Source organism: Apteryx rowi, unplaced genomic scaffold (assembly GCF_003343035.1).
Source record: "Apteryx rowi isolate R43461 unplaced genomic scaffold, aptRow1 scaffold_188, whole genome shotgun sequence".
In the NCBI taxonomy this organism is placed as follows: Eukaryota; Metazoa; Chordata; class Aves; order Apterygiformes; family Apterygidae; genus Apteryx; species Apteryx rowi.
This window is the reverse complement of record NW_020448174.1, coordinates 591,691-611,071: the sequence shown is the minus strand read 5'-3', so window position 1 is coordinate 611,071 and position 19,381 is coordinate 591,691. Positions and strand designations below refer to the sequence as shown.

The window sequence follows — 19,381 nt, the reverse complement described above, 5'->3', positions numbered from 1 at the left end:
AGATCCCTTTTTTCTTTGAAATATCAGCACAATCCCACCTGAAATTGTGCCTGTGCAACAGAAAGGACATTTCATTCTAGAACAGAAGAGTAAAATACTTCTTACAAATGCCTGTAGATGATGCGTTCTGATTTTTGTGATGGTTTCCCAGTTCTCTCCAAACACCACTGTCCAACACACACTTACTTCAGAAAATTCCTCAGCAATGACAAAGAAGATTTCCAGACTTATTCATTCAGATTGAATCAGGCTTAGTCAATGAAATTAGATTTTGTGAAGATGGGACTGTTTTACCATGTAACAAATAGATATTCAAGACAAAATATACTATATATCTGGATATCAAAAATAAACTGAAAATGTATACACAGAAATAAAAACATGATAGTTTTATTTAAAAGAACAAACAGTACCTTTCTCTTATCATATAAGGCATGATTATCCAATATCATCTTCTTCTCATGATTGGCAAACCTCCGCAAATCACGTCCAAATTGCTGTAAAAGGGGTAACAAATATGAGCAAGTCCAACAAGCCCAAATGGTTATCCTTCATGTAAGAATTCCAACACCAAATCACATGACAAATGAATACATGGAAAAACTTAGCTCTTTAAAAGACTATAGTCTGAACATATGGATAATCCAAAAGGGCAAGGTTTTGATAGGCAATAGTCCGTCATTTATAACTAGCCTGAGAACAGCTGGCTCTTACAAGAGAAAGTAAGCCTGACTTACGTAAGGCCTGTTATGGGCACCCACAGTCTGCAGGTGAATCATCTCAGAGGGTAGCAGCTGAGCGAAGCAGAGAAAGATGAAGTCCTTACCCACTTAACCAAAAGGCCTCACAAAGTGGGGCATCCCCTTGCAGAGCTGAGAGGAGAGGCAAGCTTTTAAGTAGCCAAACACTTCCAGGATAAAAAGGACCCTAAAGTCTGCAGTACTTATTCCAAGGTCCAAATAAATACATTTTATTATCTCAAAACAGAAAATTGACTGAAGTAACTCATCAGCACAGCAGGAAAACACATCAATTGCAGCATTCTGCCTTGTCTAAAACATCCTGCTTCTAATTAACCTAAGTAGAATAGAGCACTAATGCACCTGTACTGCTTCTAGCACATCAAAGAGCTCATTCAAAGTGAGCTCAGATAATTTTAAGGATCACTCTGTTACACCATGTAATCATTCCCTAAAAAAAAATTAACATCAGAGGGCAAGCATGTAGAATAGTTTAAAAAATAATTATCTGGAAAAATATTAATCATTTGAGTTCTGAGTTTACATTTACCTAGAACTTTTTACTTTGGAAATATGCCCACAAAAATTTTATATTACACCCACAAAAATAGCAATTACCCACAAACAATAATATCTAATACCAGAGTAGCTATCATTTAACATTTTCTTTACCTATTAGATTACCAATCAAAATGTTTTATTTTACTTCAAAGCTAATGAATAAACACAATATTCAAGTAAAATAAAACTGAAACAAAATATTTTCATTAATGCAAAAAGAAAATTTTCAAGTTCTGTTTTCAATTTCCTATGAAGCAAATTGAATTATAATTCATAACATTTCTTCATGAAATGTTTAATTCTCATAATATCATTGTGATAATTCTTTCACCCTTCCAAAACACCCCTCTACTCAATACCATTTAAGTTGCGTGTTAACACTGGGATGATGTAAAAAAACAACTTGGCAGACTGAAAATCTAGCTTATAACTYTATGTAGCTACATGCAAAGCTTCAAGGAAAACAAACTCTTTTAGACACAATACAGAAATGTCACTGATGAGTTCAGCAAGTCTAAGCTCTGATCTCGGGGTGATGACAGTACAAAATGTGATATGTGGAGAGAAGGAACATTTTTAAAAGTTCCATGAACAGTCCTGCAAGAGCGGAAATAGGCTAGCAGTGCTAAGGAAAAATAGGCTCTTGTGGTTACTTACCCTGGAGCCTGTCCAGCCTAGCAGAGCATATGCATATTGCTCAAAGGGGCATATGACCAGATCCACACGAATTGCCTTCCAGTCTTTGACTTCTGCCATATCAAATTCTTTTGATGCGTTGTAACTCCTGTTGTCTACTCTTGGCTGATACAACTTTAAAATGGCAAAACATTTCTGAAAATTATCCATGGCATCAACTTTTCTGCTTGGTAGCTGGTCTTTTACAAATGTTGATTCAATGATATCACAATATAGGAGTAAGCCCTAAAGAGAAAACATTGCTCACATTGAGTGACTGGACTGGTTTTATTGTAATTTCAGAGTTTCTAGACAGTTGTCTTAAAAATTTATGTAAAGTACAGTTTCAGTAAACACAGAACTGCACAGCAGGGCTAAATCTGGGCTCAGTTCAGACATGAAACAGCTGCAGCCTTTGGAAAAATATCAGCAGATCCTGAGAGGGAAATCTGCAGTGGTAGTCATCTGAGAGTGGCAATGCCTTGCTCTGTACTCAGAGGACGATATTTGCAGYTCTTCTCCCCCATCTTTCCCTTTAAGCCTTTTGTTGTGGATGTCAACAGTCAACAGAAATTTCTGAGTAGGGACTGATTCTTTCCCACGTGGCAGACATCTAGAAAAATAGATTAGTCCAGAGCATAGTCTTGCTGACAGCTTCCAAGTAGAGCATTCAGACAGTGTCCATTGCGTGAGATTTCCTTGTGACAAGGCCTGGACTCACCAGAGCGTTGCAATGGCCTTGCCCACACTGTCTGTTTGAAGTGAGCATACCAAAAAGCTGTTGAACYGCAAGAGCCAGATTTTATTAACATTTTTAAAATAAATTTTATTTTCTTTTTATAATAAAGAAAATTCACAGTGAAACAAAATAGAATTAGTGGAGGTTTGTAATTTCATTCCTTCCAATACAGCAGTGTAGGGAGGTCTGGGTGGAAAGGGGCAATGCCTTCCGCCAGCCTTGCTCTGTATCCAGCAACCTTTCCATGGTTCCTGGGTTCCTGCAATAAACTCTGCACTATCCCATCTAGGTTCCTAGCAAATGACCTTTCTGTCATTCCTCAGGCCTGTCTGTATGCCTGTACTTTGCACTTCTAAGCAATTTCCAAGGTTACTGGCTTTCTGGGCATCTCAGACTTGCCCTTTTCTCCCAAAGCTTCTTACACCTGAGCATGTTCAGTTGCCCTCAGGTAAAGCACAGTTTCTCCCCACCTGCCAGAAGACTTCTGCCCACTCAAAGCACAGCAACGACAAGGGACAAGACAAGGAGCAGCCTCCTTGTGTCTGCTGCCCAGCACAACCCTTTTAAAGAACAAAACATTGCATACACAATAAACAAAGAAATAAAGCAGATACTGTCTATCACACTGCTTCCTTCAGTCATCCTTGGGTCTTCAGAATAGAAATAGAACTTGATATATAGTAATATAAGGATGCTCAGTATCACTGAAGCCATCTCTAGCAGGAGGGCTCAGCTGGCAAAAAGACTGCRTATTTTGAGAGCGGTTCCACAAGATGAAAATACTCAGGTGCTAAGTCCTGGTACTCTCAACCTTACTTTAGCTTTTATAAATTCATAAAATATAGGAGACCACAGTGACTGCCTCCTCTGAGCTCCTGATTAAACAGAAAGTAGAGATCTCCAAGATTTGGCTTTGCAAAATAAATTTAACTTTATCATAAAGACTAGCAACAACTATGTATTAACCACCTCCTTCACAGGCTATCAAGCATTTTATTATTATTATTAGAAGGAAAACTACATCTTATTACTAAGCGGAACTTACTAACTTCATCCTCCAGCTAGAAGAGCTTGTTAGTTTTGTCTTAATCTTCAAGACCGACAAGCCTGCAGCTGTCAGATGTCTTTTCATATCTTCTTTTACATTTCTTTAAACCTACACATTGATCAAACCCACCTCTCAAATTTCTCTGTGATGAGATGAATAGACTGAGTTTCTTAAAATTTCCATTGTAAGGATTGTTTTAGGTCCTTGGATCAATTCTGAAGTGCTCCAAAGTCTCTCCTTTGAAGTTCCTCAAATATTTACACATCCTCCTTCCACTAGATTAGCAATTCKTATACTAGTCTCATCATAAAATGTATGGTCAAGAATGCTTCCTGACTTTTATATCCCTTAATATATGATAAAGGATCATATTAGTTTTGKTTTTTTTTAATTTGCTATATTGAAGTGAAAATACATAGAAGTGGTTTTCTTTGATGTTGTTGATGGTTAGCTATGATGGTCTCCAAGTCAGACCTCTTCTGAATACAGGGGGCAATTAGCTGATTTTTGGAAGGTTGTCTCCCCATTAAGCACYAAATTTTGAAATATGTTATTGTGATTATTTAATTTATATAGTGCAAGTGTGCTAATTTTATGTGGTAATGTATCATATACTGTACTTTAGAGAATACTTTACAGCAAATAAAATTACTTTTATCAGTCTGAGGTATAATTCTGACAAAAAAGTGTAACAGGAACATTTAACAAGTTATGATTTCCATGAAGTGACACTGATAAGTAGTATTACGTTTYTGGCTTCCAGTTTTTTGTTGATGATAGTTCCAAATTAACCATCCTATTATTTTACTGGACGTCAGTCATAGGCTGTTTTATGGGTCACTGGGCCAGCCCTACTAATGATAACTATTTGACTTGCATTGGTACTCCTTCACTTCTATGGACTTTTTCTTGATTTTGATGATTTATTTTAAACTAATACAACAAAACTCCTTACTTAGCTCCTTCTCTTGGGTTACTAGTTTCTAGGTCTGCTGATCTGGAAATGCTTAATTTTAGCAGATGCTCTATCACATTCATCTTTAAAATAGATAGTATTTTTTTATTGATTTCCCCCCAACATCACAAGGGATTGGTGCTTGCTATTTCCAAATATAGAGACAAAATAGCTATTGAATGTTAATGTGTAACTGCTTATAATTTCACTTCTACTGATGAAACCATGCCTGCCCTCAGGTTATTTCTGTTGCTTTTAATGCTAAAAATGCTCTTAATCGTGTTGGTCATTGACTATTAATTGATGAATTGAAGCACTGACATTCTTCCCATTCTCTGTGAATATCTTTTAGATGCTTCATCAATGCTTTCACATCTTTTTCTTCTTTTTCCTTTTTGAGATTTGGGGCATTACGTAGCACATACCCCAAACAAATCTATTTTAAAATATATTTCTCTAGGCAGAACTCTAACAGCTTCTTTAAGTTTTGGTAAACTGGTCTTTTTGTCTTTCCAAGTACCTACATTTCCAGTAGCTGTATTCTGTTTGCAAGTAGTGTGCTCAGACAACGATCACCAGTTTTACACRTTTACCACAGTTTATATCAATACTTGAATTCTCTTTGTCTTTTCAAATGAAATTGAAATCTCCTCAGTCTTGGTGAGGACACTGTGGTGATTTCTCTCTTCATAGACAAGCACCTAAGAAGTATTTAAAACTCCTTAGTGAGGGATCTTTCAGTGAGATCCGAGGACAGCAGCACATGGCCACCAACACCCTATWCTTGGAATTTTAACACATAAGGTTTTGAGAAGCTATGATTATGTATCACCTGTGTCTGCAATAGATATAATGGCATTAATATGAAATGCTCAGGCTCACCCTTTTAAGAGCCTTTCATTTTTAACTTTCAGTAATACACTGTATCCTCTGTTTCATCTTTATTTTCATTCTGACACTTAGCTCTGCTATTATCTTATGGATGATTTCTTCTGTATCAGCTTTACTTAGGTTTCAGACTCATTTCTTCCAGCTTGCTTCTCTTTACAGGAATATATAGCAGTAGATAAAAACTGAGCAAGTTTGACATGCGAGACATTACCATGTTGCCCAAAATAAAAATGAATAAATTCTCTTTACCTGAAGTCATCCTGGATACCACACCTTTGTCAGAGTAAATTTATTTCCTAAACTTTCAAACTTTTTTCCAAGTTCTAAATTTGGTGTGATTTTTAGTGCCTTGTATTGTTTTTCCTGTAGAGAATTCCATTAATCCTCTGTTTGAGAGCTGCCAGCTGCCTGAAGAGTACAGCTTCTGTCTGTTAAACCACAGAAGATAGAGCACTTCTCTATTTGGTTTTTTTGTTTTTTTTTGTTTTTTGGCTGCCTATTTTCATGTTTAGAAATATCAAGGGAACATTCCTTGGTGCCCCTGAGGTTTAACACGAGGCAATTATGAAGCAGTTTTCCTTTCTCCAGAATTCTGTTTTTCCTTGCTGACTAGACCATGTCTTCTACTTGAATACATTTTAAGTATTTGCAGATGGCAGTGGTTAGCAAGTGTGACTAGAAGGATATTTTAGGACTGTATATCTCTAGGTTATGCTTTATTGCATTTCCATAGTTAAGTGGCTAGGCAATTTATATAGGAATTTATATAATAGGAAGAATATAAGAGGTTGTACCCTACTGTAAAAATCGACTTCAACCTTAAAAAAATGCAATCTGGCAACARTTACATGATTGCTGACTTCAATAAGCAGTTGAAATCTGATTCAAATTTGAATAGGAACCACCTTTAAATAGGAAACAAAGTCTAGGTCATATCTATTGGGATAATGTTTCTGATTAACCTAATTTGATTAGGCACTGGACATCACCCTCACCCTTAAAATAACGGTGAAATGGCACTTCTGTGCATTTTGGAAAAAAAAGATTGCTTGAAGTGGTAGTCGGCTCTGAAGACTGTGCAAAGCTTTGGCTACTGCTAGCTGCGAAACAGAGGCCTTCATATTACTCTTTATCAGTGAATCTGTAGCTCTTTGCAAGTATCATTTTGAGCTACACATTGTAAGTCGTTGTAGACCTTAAAAAAATCAAGTTTTAAAACGTGGGCATTATCACTTCTCAGATTTACAATACCATCAAAACCAAATGTATTTTTGTAGGGCAAGTATGTTAATAACCACAACAATTTGCCCCTTTTAAAATGGTTCTGCACTTGTATTTAAATAGATTGAATGTTTGTACATCAGTGGCGTTGATATTGAAGTAAATCCACGATCAAACTGGAAAAGAGTGGTGAARTTTTAGAGAGGTATGTAATCAGTAGCTGAAGAATCATTCCAAATAAGGTCATTAGCACTTTTTAATATATTTAATTAAATTAAATCCTATCCCATGTGTAATGATACCAGTAGTCATTATTCCTAAGTATTGGTGGCTGGATTAATTCTCTTAAAGCTAAGTAAGACCATGTTATACTACTTCAAAATGTATTGCAGTATGTTCTTCTGAAATGTATATATGCTGTTCTTAATTTTCTTCTAAGGTGGCATACAGAAGTGAATCTATTTTTTTTTTTAGTGAAATAGCTCTGATTAATCCAAAATAGGACGTAGGTATGTTAGTTCAAGATTTCAATCCAAAAAAATCCCTAGCTAGGTAAGACAAATGGAATTTTATAAAGTGGAGCAGCTCGAGAAACTGATGCCTGGGAGCAGTTAGGCCTGCTAGAGCGAGGAATCATTAGCTAATGGCGTCCCAGGCTTAATCAGTAATACAAAACTTCACAGCTGCTGCCTAACTGTGCAGGTGTCTTGCTTCCTTTGATGACAGTTTTTCATCTTGAAGTTCCCCACGTGTCAGAATGGTCTAATTCTGATCATGTCCTGAAAAACCTGCTTTTGACAGGAATGCACAACCCAGCACTGGAGTCCAGGAATGAAGATGTTTCCCCCTCTCCATGCCACAAGCATTTGCACAGGTGGGCAAGACAGACAGATAGATAGATAGGGACATATGCATACACACCCACATATGGATGTATAWTACACACCAGCAAGATTAGACTTCATATGAAATGCCACCACTGTCAGGAGCTTCACTGAAAACACTGCAGGAAGTGGAACACTTCTCCCTGCTTTATGCAACACCCTGGAGACAAGACACTCAGACTCAGCCCCCTCCTCTGCTTAAGGGGATTTAGGCCGACTTCTCTCACTTCACACTTTATTGCCCTAACCACAAAGCAATAGTCTATTTTAAGTAAGGATGTCCTCAGCTCCTGCTGAAGCTGGGCCAAAATGCAATAAAGAATTCGGAATTAATTGAGTCAAAAGGAGAGAAAATATATGTGAACACAACTCCACAGTCTTATGGGCAAGGCATTCATCTGAGAGAAATAAGCTCTTTGTTCCAGCCTCATAACTGTTTCTCTATCTTGTCTTAGAAACAGGTTTTGTTACTGCTAAACTCCAGCTGTCACTGGATAATGAATGTGCTGCTGTCCTTTGAACCCTCTTTACAAAAAACTGTTTCCAGCAATGGAAAAGTCAGTCCTGTTACTTGCTCCTTACCATCCACCTTAATGGGACATCAACCCTTCCCCTTCCTGATCCATGCACCTCAGCAAGGATGAATGACAGAATCTAAACTGGACCATTTAGATACTAAAATGAGTAAGCACAAGCAGGTCTCCCTATTCTTCATTTTCTTAAAAGACAAAAGAAAAATGGAATGGCAATATGGGCTAATGCAACATTATACTTGCACAAATGCAAAGGAAAAAAATTAAGAGTGCTGAAATGCCAACAGTAATCATATCTCTTCCTCTGTTGATGGTATATATGTAACAAGTGAACAGTGCTAAATATAGCTATATAGGTTTTTAGCAAAGAATAAAGATCTCTTTACAGAGTGTTTGCATGAGGCTGCATTGACACAGATGGCTCAGCCTGTTAGCACACAGACTTGCAAACTCTAACCCACAGAGGACGTAATTTCTTTCTTTATTAAGCTTCTTGGAACCATTAAAACTATAACCTGTGTACTGCATTGCAGCGTTTCCATTTTCCATTCCACTTTGAAGCTCAGTGGAGACTCTGTGTTCTCTGTTCCTCAGCCCATTTATCTCTGATGGTGCTGCATCAAAGAGTTTGATGGTGTTGATTTAACCACTTAGTTTTCAACAACTTTCGGTGGAAGGATCTTGTTACAGTAAACTTTTCAGCTAAGAAAAAGGCCCTTTTAAACTATTTAAATTAGGGTTTTTTTTCATGGTTTACAAGTTAAACATTGCAGAATCCTTCACTAAGAGCTGCTGAAAGGAAGTGAACATCATGACCTCAGCGACATTCTTTGATGAATCTGGGCTTTGAAGCAGTAGCACAAAAGTGGAAAGCTGTGAAGCAGCCGACAGGTGTACTGTCAAAAAGTATGAAAGTGCTTTAGGTTTGGGGTTTTTTCCTTTTTTCCTCTTAGAAATCAAAGGTAATAAGAAGGCAAGGGGAGTATAATTCCTGTCTTTGTTTTTGCATTTTGGTTTTGCTGGCAGCTATTTTTTAGCAGTGAYGGTAAAAGCCAGTATATGACAACTGTCACAGTTGAGAGGCCATATAAGTAGTATTATTAGCCATAAAGATTCCAGAGGAAACACAGAACACAGAAAAATCTTTGTCCATCAGCTTAAACAATCCCCATCTTGTTTAGGTTTGGTTCCTACTGCCATTGTGTATCTCCCCTTTAGACATTTTCTTCATTCTGGGTTCTCTAGAGGAATCCTAATCTTTTCATCAGACCCTTGGCCACCCTTGACCTCCCTCACTCTCTCTGCACTCGCTTTAGCCAAAATTCATCCTTAAAAAAATCAGTAAGAGCAATTTATTTTCTATTTCTTTCCTTTCAATTCCATTTAATGAAAGCAACGCGGAGTGACCTGCAAAGCTTCAGCAGTTGCCAGGCTTCTCAGATCACAGGCATTGTTCTCACATTAATGTAAGTGGAGTGTGATGGAATGGGAGACGGAATGAAAGGCTGCACTCAGGGGCAGGCTCTTGCTCTCAACCTGTCGGCACTTTTCCTTTCTGCAGTGTGATAATAAACAGGATTTTTGGAGGACCTGCACATGGCTTCCCAGAGGTTTGAGTCTGCTTTAGAAGGCAAAAGGATGGCTTCCAAGAAGAAAGGCAGCTTTGCTCAGAGTGAAGTGAGCAGAATCACTGAGAAAAAAGCTTTACATAATATAATAAAAAATAAAAATAAAAAAGCTCCTCAGCACTCATTAATAGCCACAGCTTCACTGCTTTTTGATAAACTGTATCTGCTAGCAATCTACTTCAATACATACACTTACTGTACAGAATTAGGATGAAAGTCACATAAATCTGGGAAATTAGTAATAATCTTTTAACATTTTAAAGACTGAAAGTCACCTGGAGAAAGAGAAATGCAGCTAGGGTAGTATTTTACCGGGAAAGAGCAAGTTTGATGCCTCTCCATTAAAGTCAATAGAAAAGGTTTTGACCACATCTAAAACAGATCACTTCGTCATATAGTCAGATAAGCTTTTGTCTGTTTGGATTTTTTTAATATCTTCTGCATGTTAACCCATTACACATTAATTACATAGTTCAAGAACCAATTCAAACAGCATTCGCTCCAGGCTATCTCAATTGAAAGCTGATTGTGCTTGGCAGTGGGACATTTGATGATTCACCTCAGACAGAGAGCTGCCCTTTTACATGTTGAAATGTAGTCAGTTCCTTTGAACAGTACAGGTTCTAAATGTTGAAAGATATCTTAGCTGACTAAAAAGGTAGAAAAAGAAAGAAAGGCTTGTTAATCCCAACATACTGTCTTTCTGACTTAGGAATATTTTCAGGTACCTGCACCTGTTATAATTTAGAATCTTCCAACTTTAAAGCTGGTTGGAACTGAAGAAAGCTGAACAGAAAAAAACTTAAATGAAATATTCCTCTGAAATGTGTGCATTCATCAAAATCCAGACGTTATGGAGGACTGTGTCAATTTTGACAATATTCCAATGGAAACCAGGAACCATTGTAATCTATGGTCTGAAAAGAAGCCAGAATTCCAAATTTTTGGTACCCAAGCTTTTGGACTTGTTCACCTCACCATGTGAGTTCACAGAAATCCACTACTCTTAGAGCTGCAGTTCCCTAGAGAACAGGGAAACTCTAAACCCATCTCAAGGGGAATTTAAACAAATATTGTTTTGTTTCAAAGTATAATAACAGCTATAGTGGGTCACCCAGAAATCCATCTATCTTGATTTCCTGCTTCTGACCAGAAGATGATTCTTGGGGGAAAACATAACAGAGTGTGCATAGGGTTACTCTTCCCCTGATATAACCTTCAATGTCAGCATTCAGAGCTGGAGGATGCACCTGGATCATCATGCTTGATAACTAAATGGAAAAATATCTGACTTCAAAATCTTAACATCGTCTGTGAAAAGGAGTTGGCATCCTTTCAACACTACACAGGCTTAATTCAGTGCTGTTAGAATATGTCTTCTTTAGCCAAATATTATTTACTTCATACCTGCTTTTTCCATAAGTCAACAACTTTATGCAGAAGATCATCGTCTTCTCTTGGTCCCGGATTGGTGATCAAAAAATCTATATCATGTCCAATCTTCTTACCCCTGCAAGTAATAAATAACAAGAAGACTAAAAGAGTTAAGTTCCTGATGAATTTTACACTACTTTCAAARAGCATATTTTTTGCTGCATTATAAAAAGAGTTTGCAGGATAAAGTGATAGCAATGTTTCTTGAAACATAATCAAAATGGAATCTATTTCTTTTATCAGGTCTTTCAGTGTTCTTTGTTAAGCAATAATTTAAAGTTTTTGATGCATTTTCTCTGTTATTCAGCTAAATAGTGCAGATCCATTTGGTGATGTTAAATCTCTCTCTTTCTTCCCCTTAAGTCCCAGAAAAGAAGTTTCAGTCATTTCTGGAAAAAAAATCATAATCAAAATACCGTAGTACATATTATGAATCCATTGCAGATAAACTTGCCAGTCTAACTACGCAGGCTTAAACATTATTCTTTAGCTTTTGATGAACATTTTAATGAACAAAAGTGTGATTATGGACTATTTTATTATTCCTTTTTATGGCAGACATAAAATGTCTGAATATTTTACATTTCTTTTCTTTTAAAATGTGTTTTTTTGCAGAGATTGAACTTGAAGGTTTTTGAGAACAGTTCAGCCTTAATGTGACTAGAGCTTGTTTATTACACTCACTAAGGATTTCACAATTAAACCCCTATGCACAAAATTTAATTGTAAACGTTCTTAAAGAAAAATGATGTCATAACCTCTTGTTTTTGTTCATTTAAATCTAAGCATTCAGCTTGCCTTTCATTCACTTACCAAATGTGTTAAACCTAAATCAGATTAAGATATAGCTATCATTAGAATAAATGGGCAAAAGCAAGCTATCTGGAATGTTACTCTTTTGAATTATAAAATGTTTGAGGCCATATAAGTATTTATCTTAGTGTGCAACTCATGTGAGGTTTGCAGAACCCATACAAGGTTTTCATTTTGGTCTAAGTACTGCCACAGGGACTGCATACACATCTCTTCCTTGGCTGTAATGAGGCCAGCCTATGTCTGGGCAGCCTGAGGGGAAAGGAGTAGAGGAGATATTTCTGCAGCAGATCCAATGCTCCCTGCCCAAACTTTGTGCATGTGGTATGCAGCACCTGGAGTAAACATCTAAGATCTGGAGTAGCAGCACCTGGGTGTAGCACATCTTCAAATCCTTCTTCTGTGTTGGTGGGAAAAGTCTAATCGCCCTGCAAATCTTTCACAGAAACCCTTATATCCCCATACAGGGCACGTGCATTGTCCTCTCAGCACACTAGCAGTCATGCTATATAAGTCACACAGGACACAGCACAGCTACCCTTGTGATGGTTACGAGGGTATGTGGTGTTATAGCTCAGGTGTGTTTCAGTTCAAAACTGTGTCCAGTCTTCAGAGAACTTGGGAATTGTTAAACAAGAAGTTAAAATTGGAATTGTCCCAAACAAAGGATTTGCATTTTTTTGGATTTAATGAAATATTTCATTCTCTTATAATAGTGAATCTGATTTCTCAAACCTGGAAATTTGTACGAAAAGATCTGACTGGCAGATATGTCAACTGCCAGTTGTGTGATAGAAAATCATCTAACTGATGGATAGTGGAAGAGAGTTAGCAGCAAGATATAAGGAAATGAAAACCAAGGTTTTACATTTGACAAGCAGTCTAACTTAGTATAATGCAACTATTGTGCCATGTCTGCAGCAAAGTCAAAACTGCTTAAACAGGTGGAAATGATTTCAAAAGAAGTTTCAAACAAAGCAACAGTCTAGGCTTAGAATCTGAATAGCAATTCAAACTTAAGAAGTTAAAAAACATTTGGCATTCCACATAACACTTTTTAACTTATTTTGTAAGATGACATTCATTATCTTTTAAATTACCATAATAATGCAAAGCCCTTGCATAGCACTTTTTACTTACAAGTCTCAAAATATTTTTTCAAAGGGAAGGAATTTACTATTCCTACCTAAGAGATGCAGAAGATGGCATAAGGAAACTTGTCTAAAATTATAAAAAAATTAAGCAGAGGAAGAACTTGGAAGTTGATGGAATCAGGAGWCGATTCCCGATTCTTACTCCAGTACTCAACACATGCACATTTAAATTAACCCTATCAACAACCTCCTGCCTCAGTCCTACCATAAAATCTCATGAAATCCAGGGATTTTCACTGGCTGTCTGTTTCCTGAGAGAGAGTATTTACTGAAATGCTGTTTATATGTGAAGTTAGAGTGCTTGGATCTGATATAAAAGCACAAAAAATAAAATTATACTTATCATCAGAGTTATGTTTCAACTTCTCTTTGAGCTAATTCTCACTGGATTGAATTGTCTGAATTTGTTAGGAGGTTACTGGAACATTTAGTCCAATTTCCACTAGCACTACTTACCAAATAATTTCTAGATAAATTTATTGCCTCTCTCAAATGAGGAAAATAATCTAGTAAACTCAAAAGCTATATAATATATAGCTCTCACAGCTTGTAAATCATGCAAAAAGATAGATGAAAGTGCCCATGTTGGTTTGAATACTCATTCTGTTGAAGTTAATGGGAATGCGGCCATTTATTTCATCAGGGTAGGGTTTTTCTTCACAGAACATACATATATATATTGCTACACACACGCACACACACATATATGTGTGTATATGTGTGTATATGTCTGTGTGTGTATATATATTTGTGTATATATATATATATCATATGTATATAAAAGCATACAACCATGGATATTCAGAAACTCACAGGAAGGACACATCGGATCTGACAGTGCCAAGGCGCTCTGTCTCCAGTTCAGGAATTACTTCAGCATATGTTTAACTATATGCAGATCAGCAGTTTATTGGAAAATCAAAAACTAACTGTATACACTGCATCACACCCTTTCTTCCCAGCTCTACAAATCTTGCATTTTATACTGCAGGGTGGCATGAATCCACCCAGGGTAGTGATACTAGCATGCAAATGGATGGTGGGAGATGTAGGGATGTGATTCTGGCATGCCACTGCTCAAGTCTGCTAATCACAAGGCTTTTATATAAAAGTTGAATACTATTGTAAAAATAGAAACAGCTGCAATGACATTTTAGGAAAAGAATTATATACGCCCTCTTAACGCGTATGAAACTAGCTCAGAGCTTGTCTATTTTCTAGGCCTTCTAGGAGATGACAGTGACACTCAGTCGAGTGTCCAGATTCCAGCTGGGCACAAACGGGATCTGGGAAATGATCTGCTTGTGCCAGGAAGTGTTGGGCTGTAAAGAAGCAAAAGCCTGTGTGCCCCTAGGTGCAGTGCAATCAGGGACATGACCAGGGAGTTTAGGCTTCTGAGGCTAAGAACAGGAGGGGCATGGATTCAAATTTTGGATTTGCTGTTCAGATCCATTTACATCTTCTTCTACTTTCCTTTAAATCTAATCTGAAGTGCTTGTTGAGCTGGAGCTAAAAGAAAACCAGCACCTTGCAGAACTGAATTTGCAGCTTAGGTTTTGTCCTAATAATCTATTCAGGCCTGAAGACTATAAAAGACAGAACATTGCTAATTAACTGTGTTGAATTCTTGGCAGATTGAACTTGTGTAAAGCTGATAAGTGTCTCTGAGTAGTCAATTAATTAACTCTAAAGTTGTTGGAGTTTTCTTTTTCACTTTTATTGTTTTAATATAAAATCTAGATTCTAAGTCATTAAACATCACTATCATTATGACTGAGACTTAAATATATGGATCAAAAGACTGTAAAGGAAATCACACTGATTACCTTATAAGGGCAACATATGCAAAATTAGATATTGTGCCATGCCAAGTGTATTTTGAAGCCTCAGGATTTGCTTTAATGACTAATGCATAGCAACACCCGTTCTGATAAATTGAATTTAGTTGAGGAAAGATGGAGTGACATTTCTCTACCACTTACAAAGATTCAGTAATGGAGTAGCTTGAACTACCTTTTTTGCAGAGGTGAGTTATGCGTTAAAAGCCTGAAAACTATTTAGCAATCTTTGTGCTTATACAGAGTTCAAGTGGATATGGAAGAAGATACTGTATTTCCATGTGTGTGCTTGCATTAGGTAAAACTGTAAGCTTTCTTTAACCTTCTAGCCCCTTGAAGCATGTGAAATGCAAAATGAACAGCAACAGCCTATGATTATAAGAATAACTGCATCTCATGCCCAGGCATATGGCAAGAAAATATAAACATCAAAGTAAAATCACAGACAGCGCAATACTTTTGGATAGATCTGTCATAACACTGATTACCTTTACTATTGATATTGCATTGTGCATAGAAATATTGCTCAGTTCTCAGTGTTGCCAAAGTGTGTTGGGCTCTGCCTGCAAACCAAGGAAAAGAAGTTTCTTTGAATCATTGCAGTCTGAGTCTCAGATTTGTCCACCAGCACCATCTCAGTCAGCTCCCTTCAGTTGTGAGGGCCCTTCTCCAAGGGCAGCCCCCTTCTTCAGCTATGCTCTGATAGTATCCAGGTCTGTCATTACTCACTCAGTATTTTCACACAGCCCTGTATTTTCCAGCTAACTTTGCAATACTACACTTTTTCCTTACTGACATCCTCTGTCTCCACTTTTCTTTTAAGTCTTTACGATTTTGGCCTAGAATATGATTCCTCCCTTTTTTTCACAATACTTTCCTGAATAATCACTTATTTTTGAAATATTTTATGCTGTACTGCTGTGACAGTCTCATCCTGTCTGTCTGCTTGGAATTCAGAGACTGGGCAATGATGAAGAGGAATAGTCAGATCTGGGTGCTTTTTTGTTGCCCTGGAATTCTTTCCTAGCTTAATTTTGTTGTCTCTGTAGTGTTAGATTTTTCTTCTTAGGTACACTCTCTTGTTCTTTCTCCCCGACAACTCTTCAAAATGTACCTGTTAGTTTTCATGTTCCTAGAAGCCAGAAGTATTCTGGTAGACATAAAATTTTTCTCTTGTTTGACAATTAAACTGTTGCAATGCTGTGGAATAAACCAGAATGAGTAGCATAAATCTTCTTCTAGCCTTGGAGAAAAGTCTTCAATGCAATCCTTCAAAACACTTATGTGATTAATGTAATGGATCTACCCAGTATTAGATGATCATAACAATCCTTTCTGGCTTTAAAACCTTGAATACTGTATTAGATAAGTCTTTGGTTTATTTAGGTTATTTGGTAATGGAGCACGGTGTTTTTTTTTCCTTTCAGGCTACATTTTAGATGTTTTCAGAAGCTCACATGTTACACAAAGGGGGATTATTACAGTTTTTACAAGTCCTTCTCAAGCAAGACTGACTTTACTTGTGTGTGAAGACAGTTGAATGATTCATCTCAGCTCTATCCTTGTCTGCTAAATAACAAGTGATTTGTCTAACTTCCGATTAGACATGCAAATTGAACCTTGCTCTGTTGGCTAGAATTTTTTACCAGGAATCCAATTTAGTATCAGACTTTCCATGGCAGCTGGAATACCTGCCATAGTCCGTAATGTAATCAGCTCTCAAAAGCATCTTTTGAGAGTACTTGAACACTCTTGCTGCGGAAGAAAGCACTTAATATTTAAAAGAAGAGAAAGGTTTTCCAAAAACTGCTCAGAAAGATCATCAGAAATAACTTTGACCCACTGGCTTGCATTCTCAGAGCTTGGACTAAAGAGAAGACAACCGACTTTTGTTTCTGTTTCTCAGAAAAACAGATGGAAAACTTCCATTTTAAAAAATGTTCATTTTGGAACAGTCACATCATAGCCAAGTCTCTGTTTATTAAGTGTTGAATGAGGTTCATGCGGGCCAAGTCCTTCATGCTTACACACATCTACTGAACTTTACACATGAGAACACTTCCACTGATACCAAAGAAACTAGTCACATGCATGAAGTCACAGAATCACAGAATCACAGAATGGTTGAGGTTGGAAGGGACCTCTGGAGATCATCTAGTCCAACCCCCCTGCTCAAGCAGGGTCACCTAGAGCACATTGCACAGGATCGCATCCAGGCGCGTTTTGAATATCTCCAGAGAAGGAGACTCCACCACCTCTCGGGGCAACCTGTTCCAGTGCTCTGTCACCCTCACAGTGAAGAAGTTTTTCCTCATGTTGAGATGAAAGTGTCTGTGTTTCAATTTGTGCCCGTTGCCTCGCGTCCTGTCGCTGGGCACCACTGAAAAGAGTCTGGTCCCATCCTCTCGACACCCTCCCTTCAGATACTTGTACACATTGATAAGATCTCCTCTCAGCCTTCTAAGTCAAGCACATAGGTAAAATCCTGGAGGACTAACAACAACTAGCAGTTGCTTATTTTTAATATCTGATGAATTACATAAAATAATAAAGAAACAAGCTCATCTAAGGTTCATGGAATGAAGCAAATTAATTACATATAATTAATTACATAACAGACCATGAATCTTCAAATGATATACTCATTCATTTGACTGCCACAAAATATAACATACTAAAGTGAGGACAAATACTGGAGAATACAAACAGATTTTGCACAGACATTTCAGGCTTCTTGCTTTTTGATTGAACATTTTACTCTTGCTAAAACTGTGGGAAAATATTGATTGTGGAGGAAGGCATACGAACTCTTAAAGATTGGATATTGGCTAATGTTCTGAGTTAATCTGTTTGATGAAACTGGACTGTATTTACTAAAACAGTACATTTACACTAATATTAATATCCAGATTTAGCAGATTCAAATGGTATTAAAAATGTTAGTGGGTGTTTAACTCATATCATTTGCAGCCTTTACACTGAGTAAGCAAAAAATAAGCCTCAGCTGTGGAATAGCTGTTAGAGAATGATTGCTATCAGGAAAGACAGCGAAAAAAATCAGGCTATCAGGAATTGCTATGCAACCAATATTCACCGTAAAATGGTAAGATTTTTAAACTCTCCCTTTCTCCACTATTTTATTATTTAATCACATTTTGATACAGAAAGCTAGGATAACCAGTTAAAGAATCCCAGACCAGAACTACATGGAGCAGGGATTTAGATAGCATATGGAGAGTGTGAACAAAATATCACAGGATATAATTCTCCCTCCCTTCCTAAGAGCTTAGATTAAACGGAATCCAGATGAAAGTTGTTTGTAGATCAAGCTGCACACTAGCTAAAATGCTAAAAGCCAATGTAAAAAAAAATGACAAGTCCTTTATTTGTGGAAAGAAATACAGGAATTCGTTATAAGTTAAATTAAGTGCCATCTTCCAAGCATTCTTCTTTTGGGTAATGCAGGGAGGACAGCTTCTAGACAGACATCCCCAAGTGATCTGAAAACATGTGAGGCCATTTGAATATTGCCTTGAATATAGATGAGCCGTATGCATAAACATCTAGGAAGACCAAATGCAATTGCTAAAGTGATGATTGTGTGGCAATGGAAAAGGGATTAAATGTTGCAGAACATTACACATAGCTGAAGGAATGGACAAATTGAGATACAGCACAATGAACTTTTTTTTTAAACAGCAGAGAGAAAGCTTAGATAAGCAGGACAATCATTCTTTTTAGATACAGCAAACAAATAATTTATAGGTACTATAAAATGCATGTTCCTGAAGGAAAATTCTAGTAGCCTCAGTGTACATACATAGTCAAACATAACTACACCTATAATCAAACGTGCACACAAACACATATATAGTTCTAAGATTTCTTTCCGACTATTCTGATACCCTACTGATGCCACATTTTTACTCTAGGGAGGTATGCTCTGTCTGGATCTGATCTAGCTCCCAATGTAAAACTGTTATTTGACATGAGCCTAGTTGGGCCAAACAGAAATAGCATGGGAATTCTGGCCTGAATATCTGCAGTCCTGATTAAGATGCTTCTACTACCTGTCTCCCACCATTATGTGCTTCTTAGAGGAAGAGGGATATAAAATTTTGTCCTAAGTTCCAGGTAATTGGCATGCTTGTGGATTTGCTTAATAAGCAGCCCTTGGTGAGACCTTGAACTAAAGATGAACAATTTCTTATATCCAGATACGAAAATAATTCTGAGTTACTATCACTCAAACTATAAAGTCCTACAG

The 19,381-nt window shown here is 37.1% G+C and overlaps 1 protein-coding gene across 1 annotated transcript in view; it reads right to left on the bottom strand.

Moving 5' to 3' along the window:
* Window positions 1-19,381, bottom strand: part of DNTT (DNA nucleotidylexotransferase) — a 96,772-nt gene that overhangs the window by 24,787 nt on the left and 52,604 nt on the right. Inside the window, exons 8-10 of the mRNA XM_026061937.1 lie at window positions 11,283-11,385; window positions 1,959-2,222; window positions 414-497 (exon numbers count right to left, since the gene is read on the bottom strand). Of these exons, the coding sequence (XP_025917722.1) occupies window positions 414-497; window positions 1,959-2,222; window positions 11,283-11,385 (451 nt within the window). The remainder of the gene's footprint in view (window positions 1-413; window positions 498-1,958; window positions 2,223-11,282; window positions 11,386-19,381) is intronic.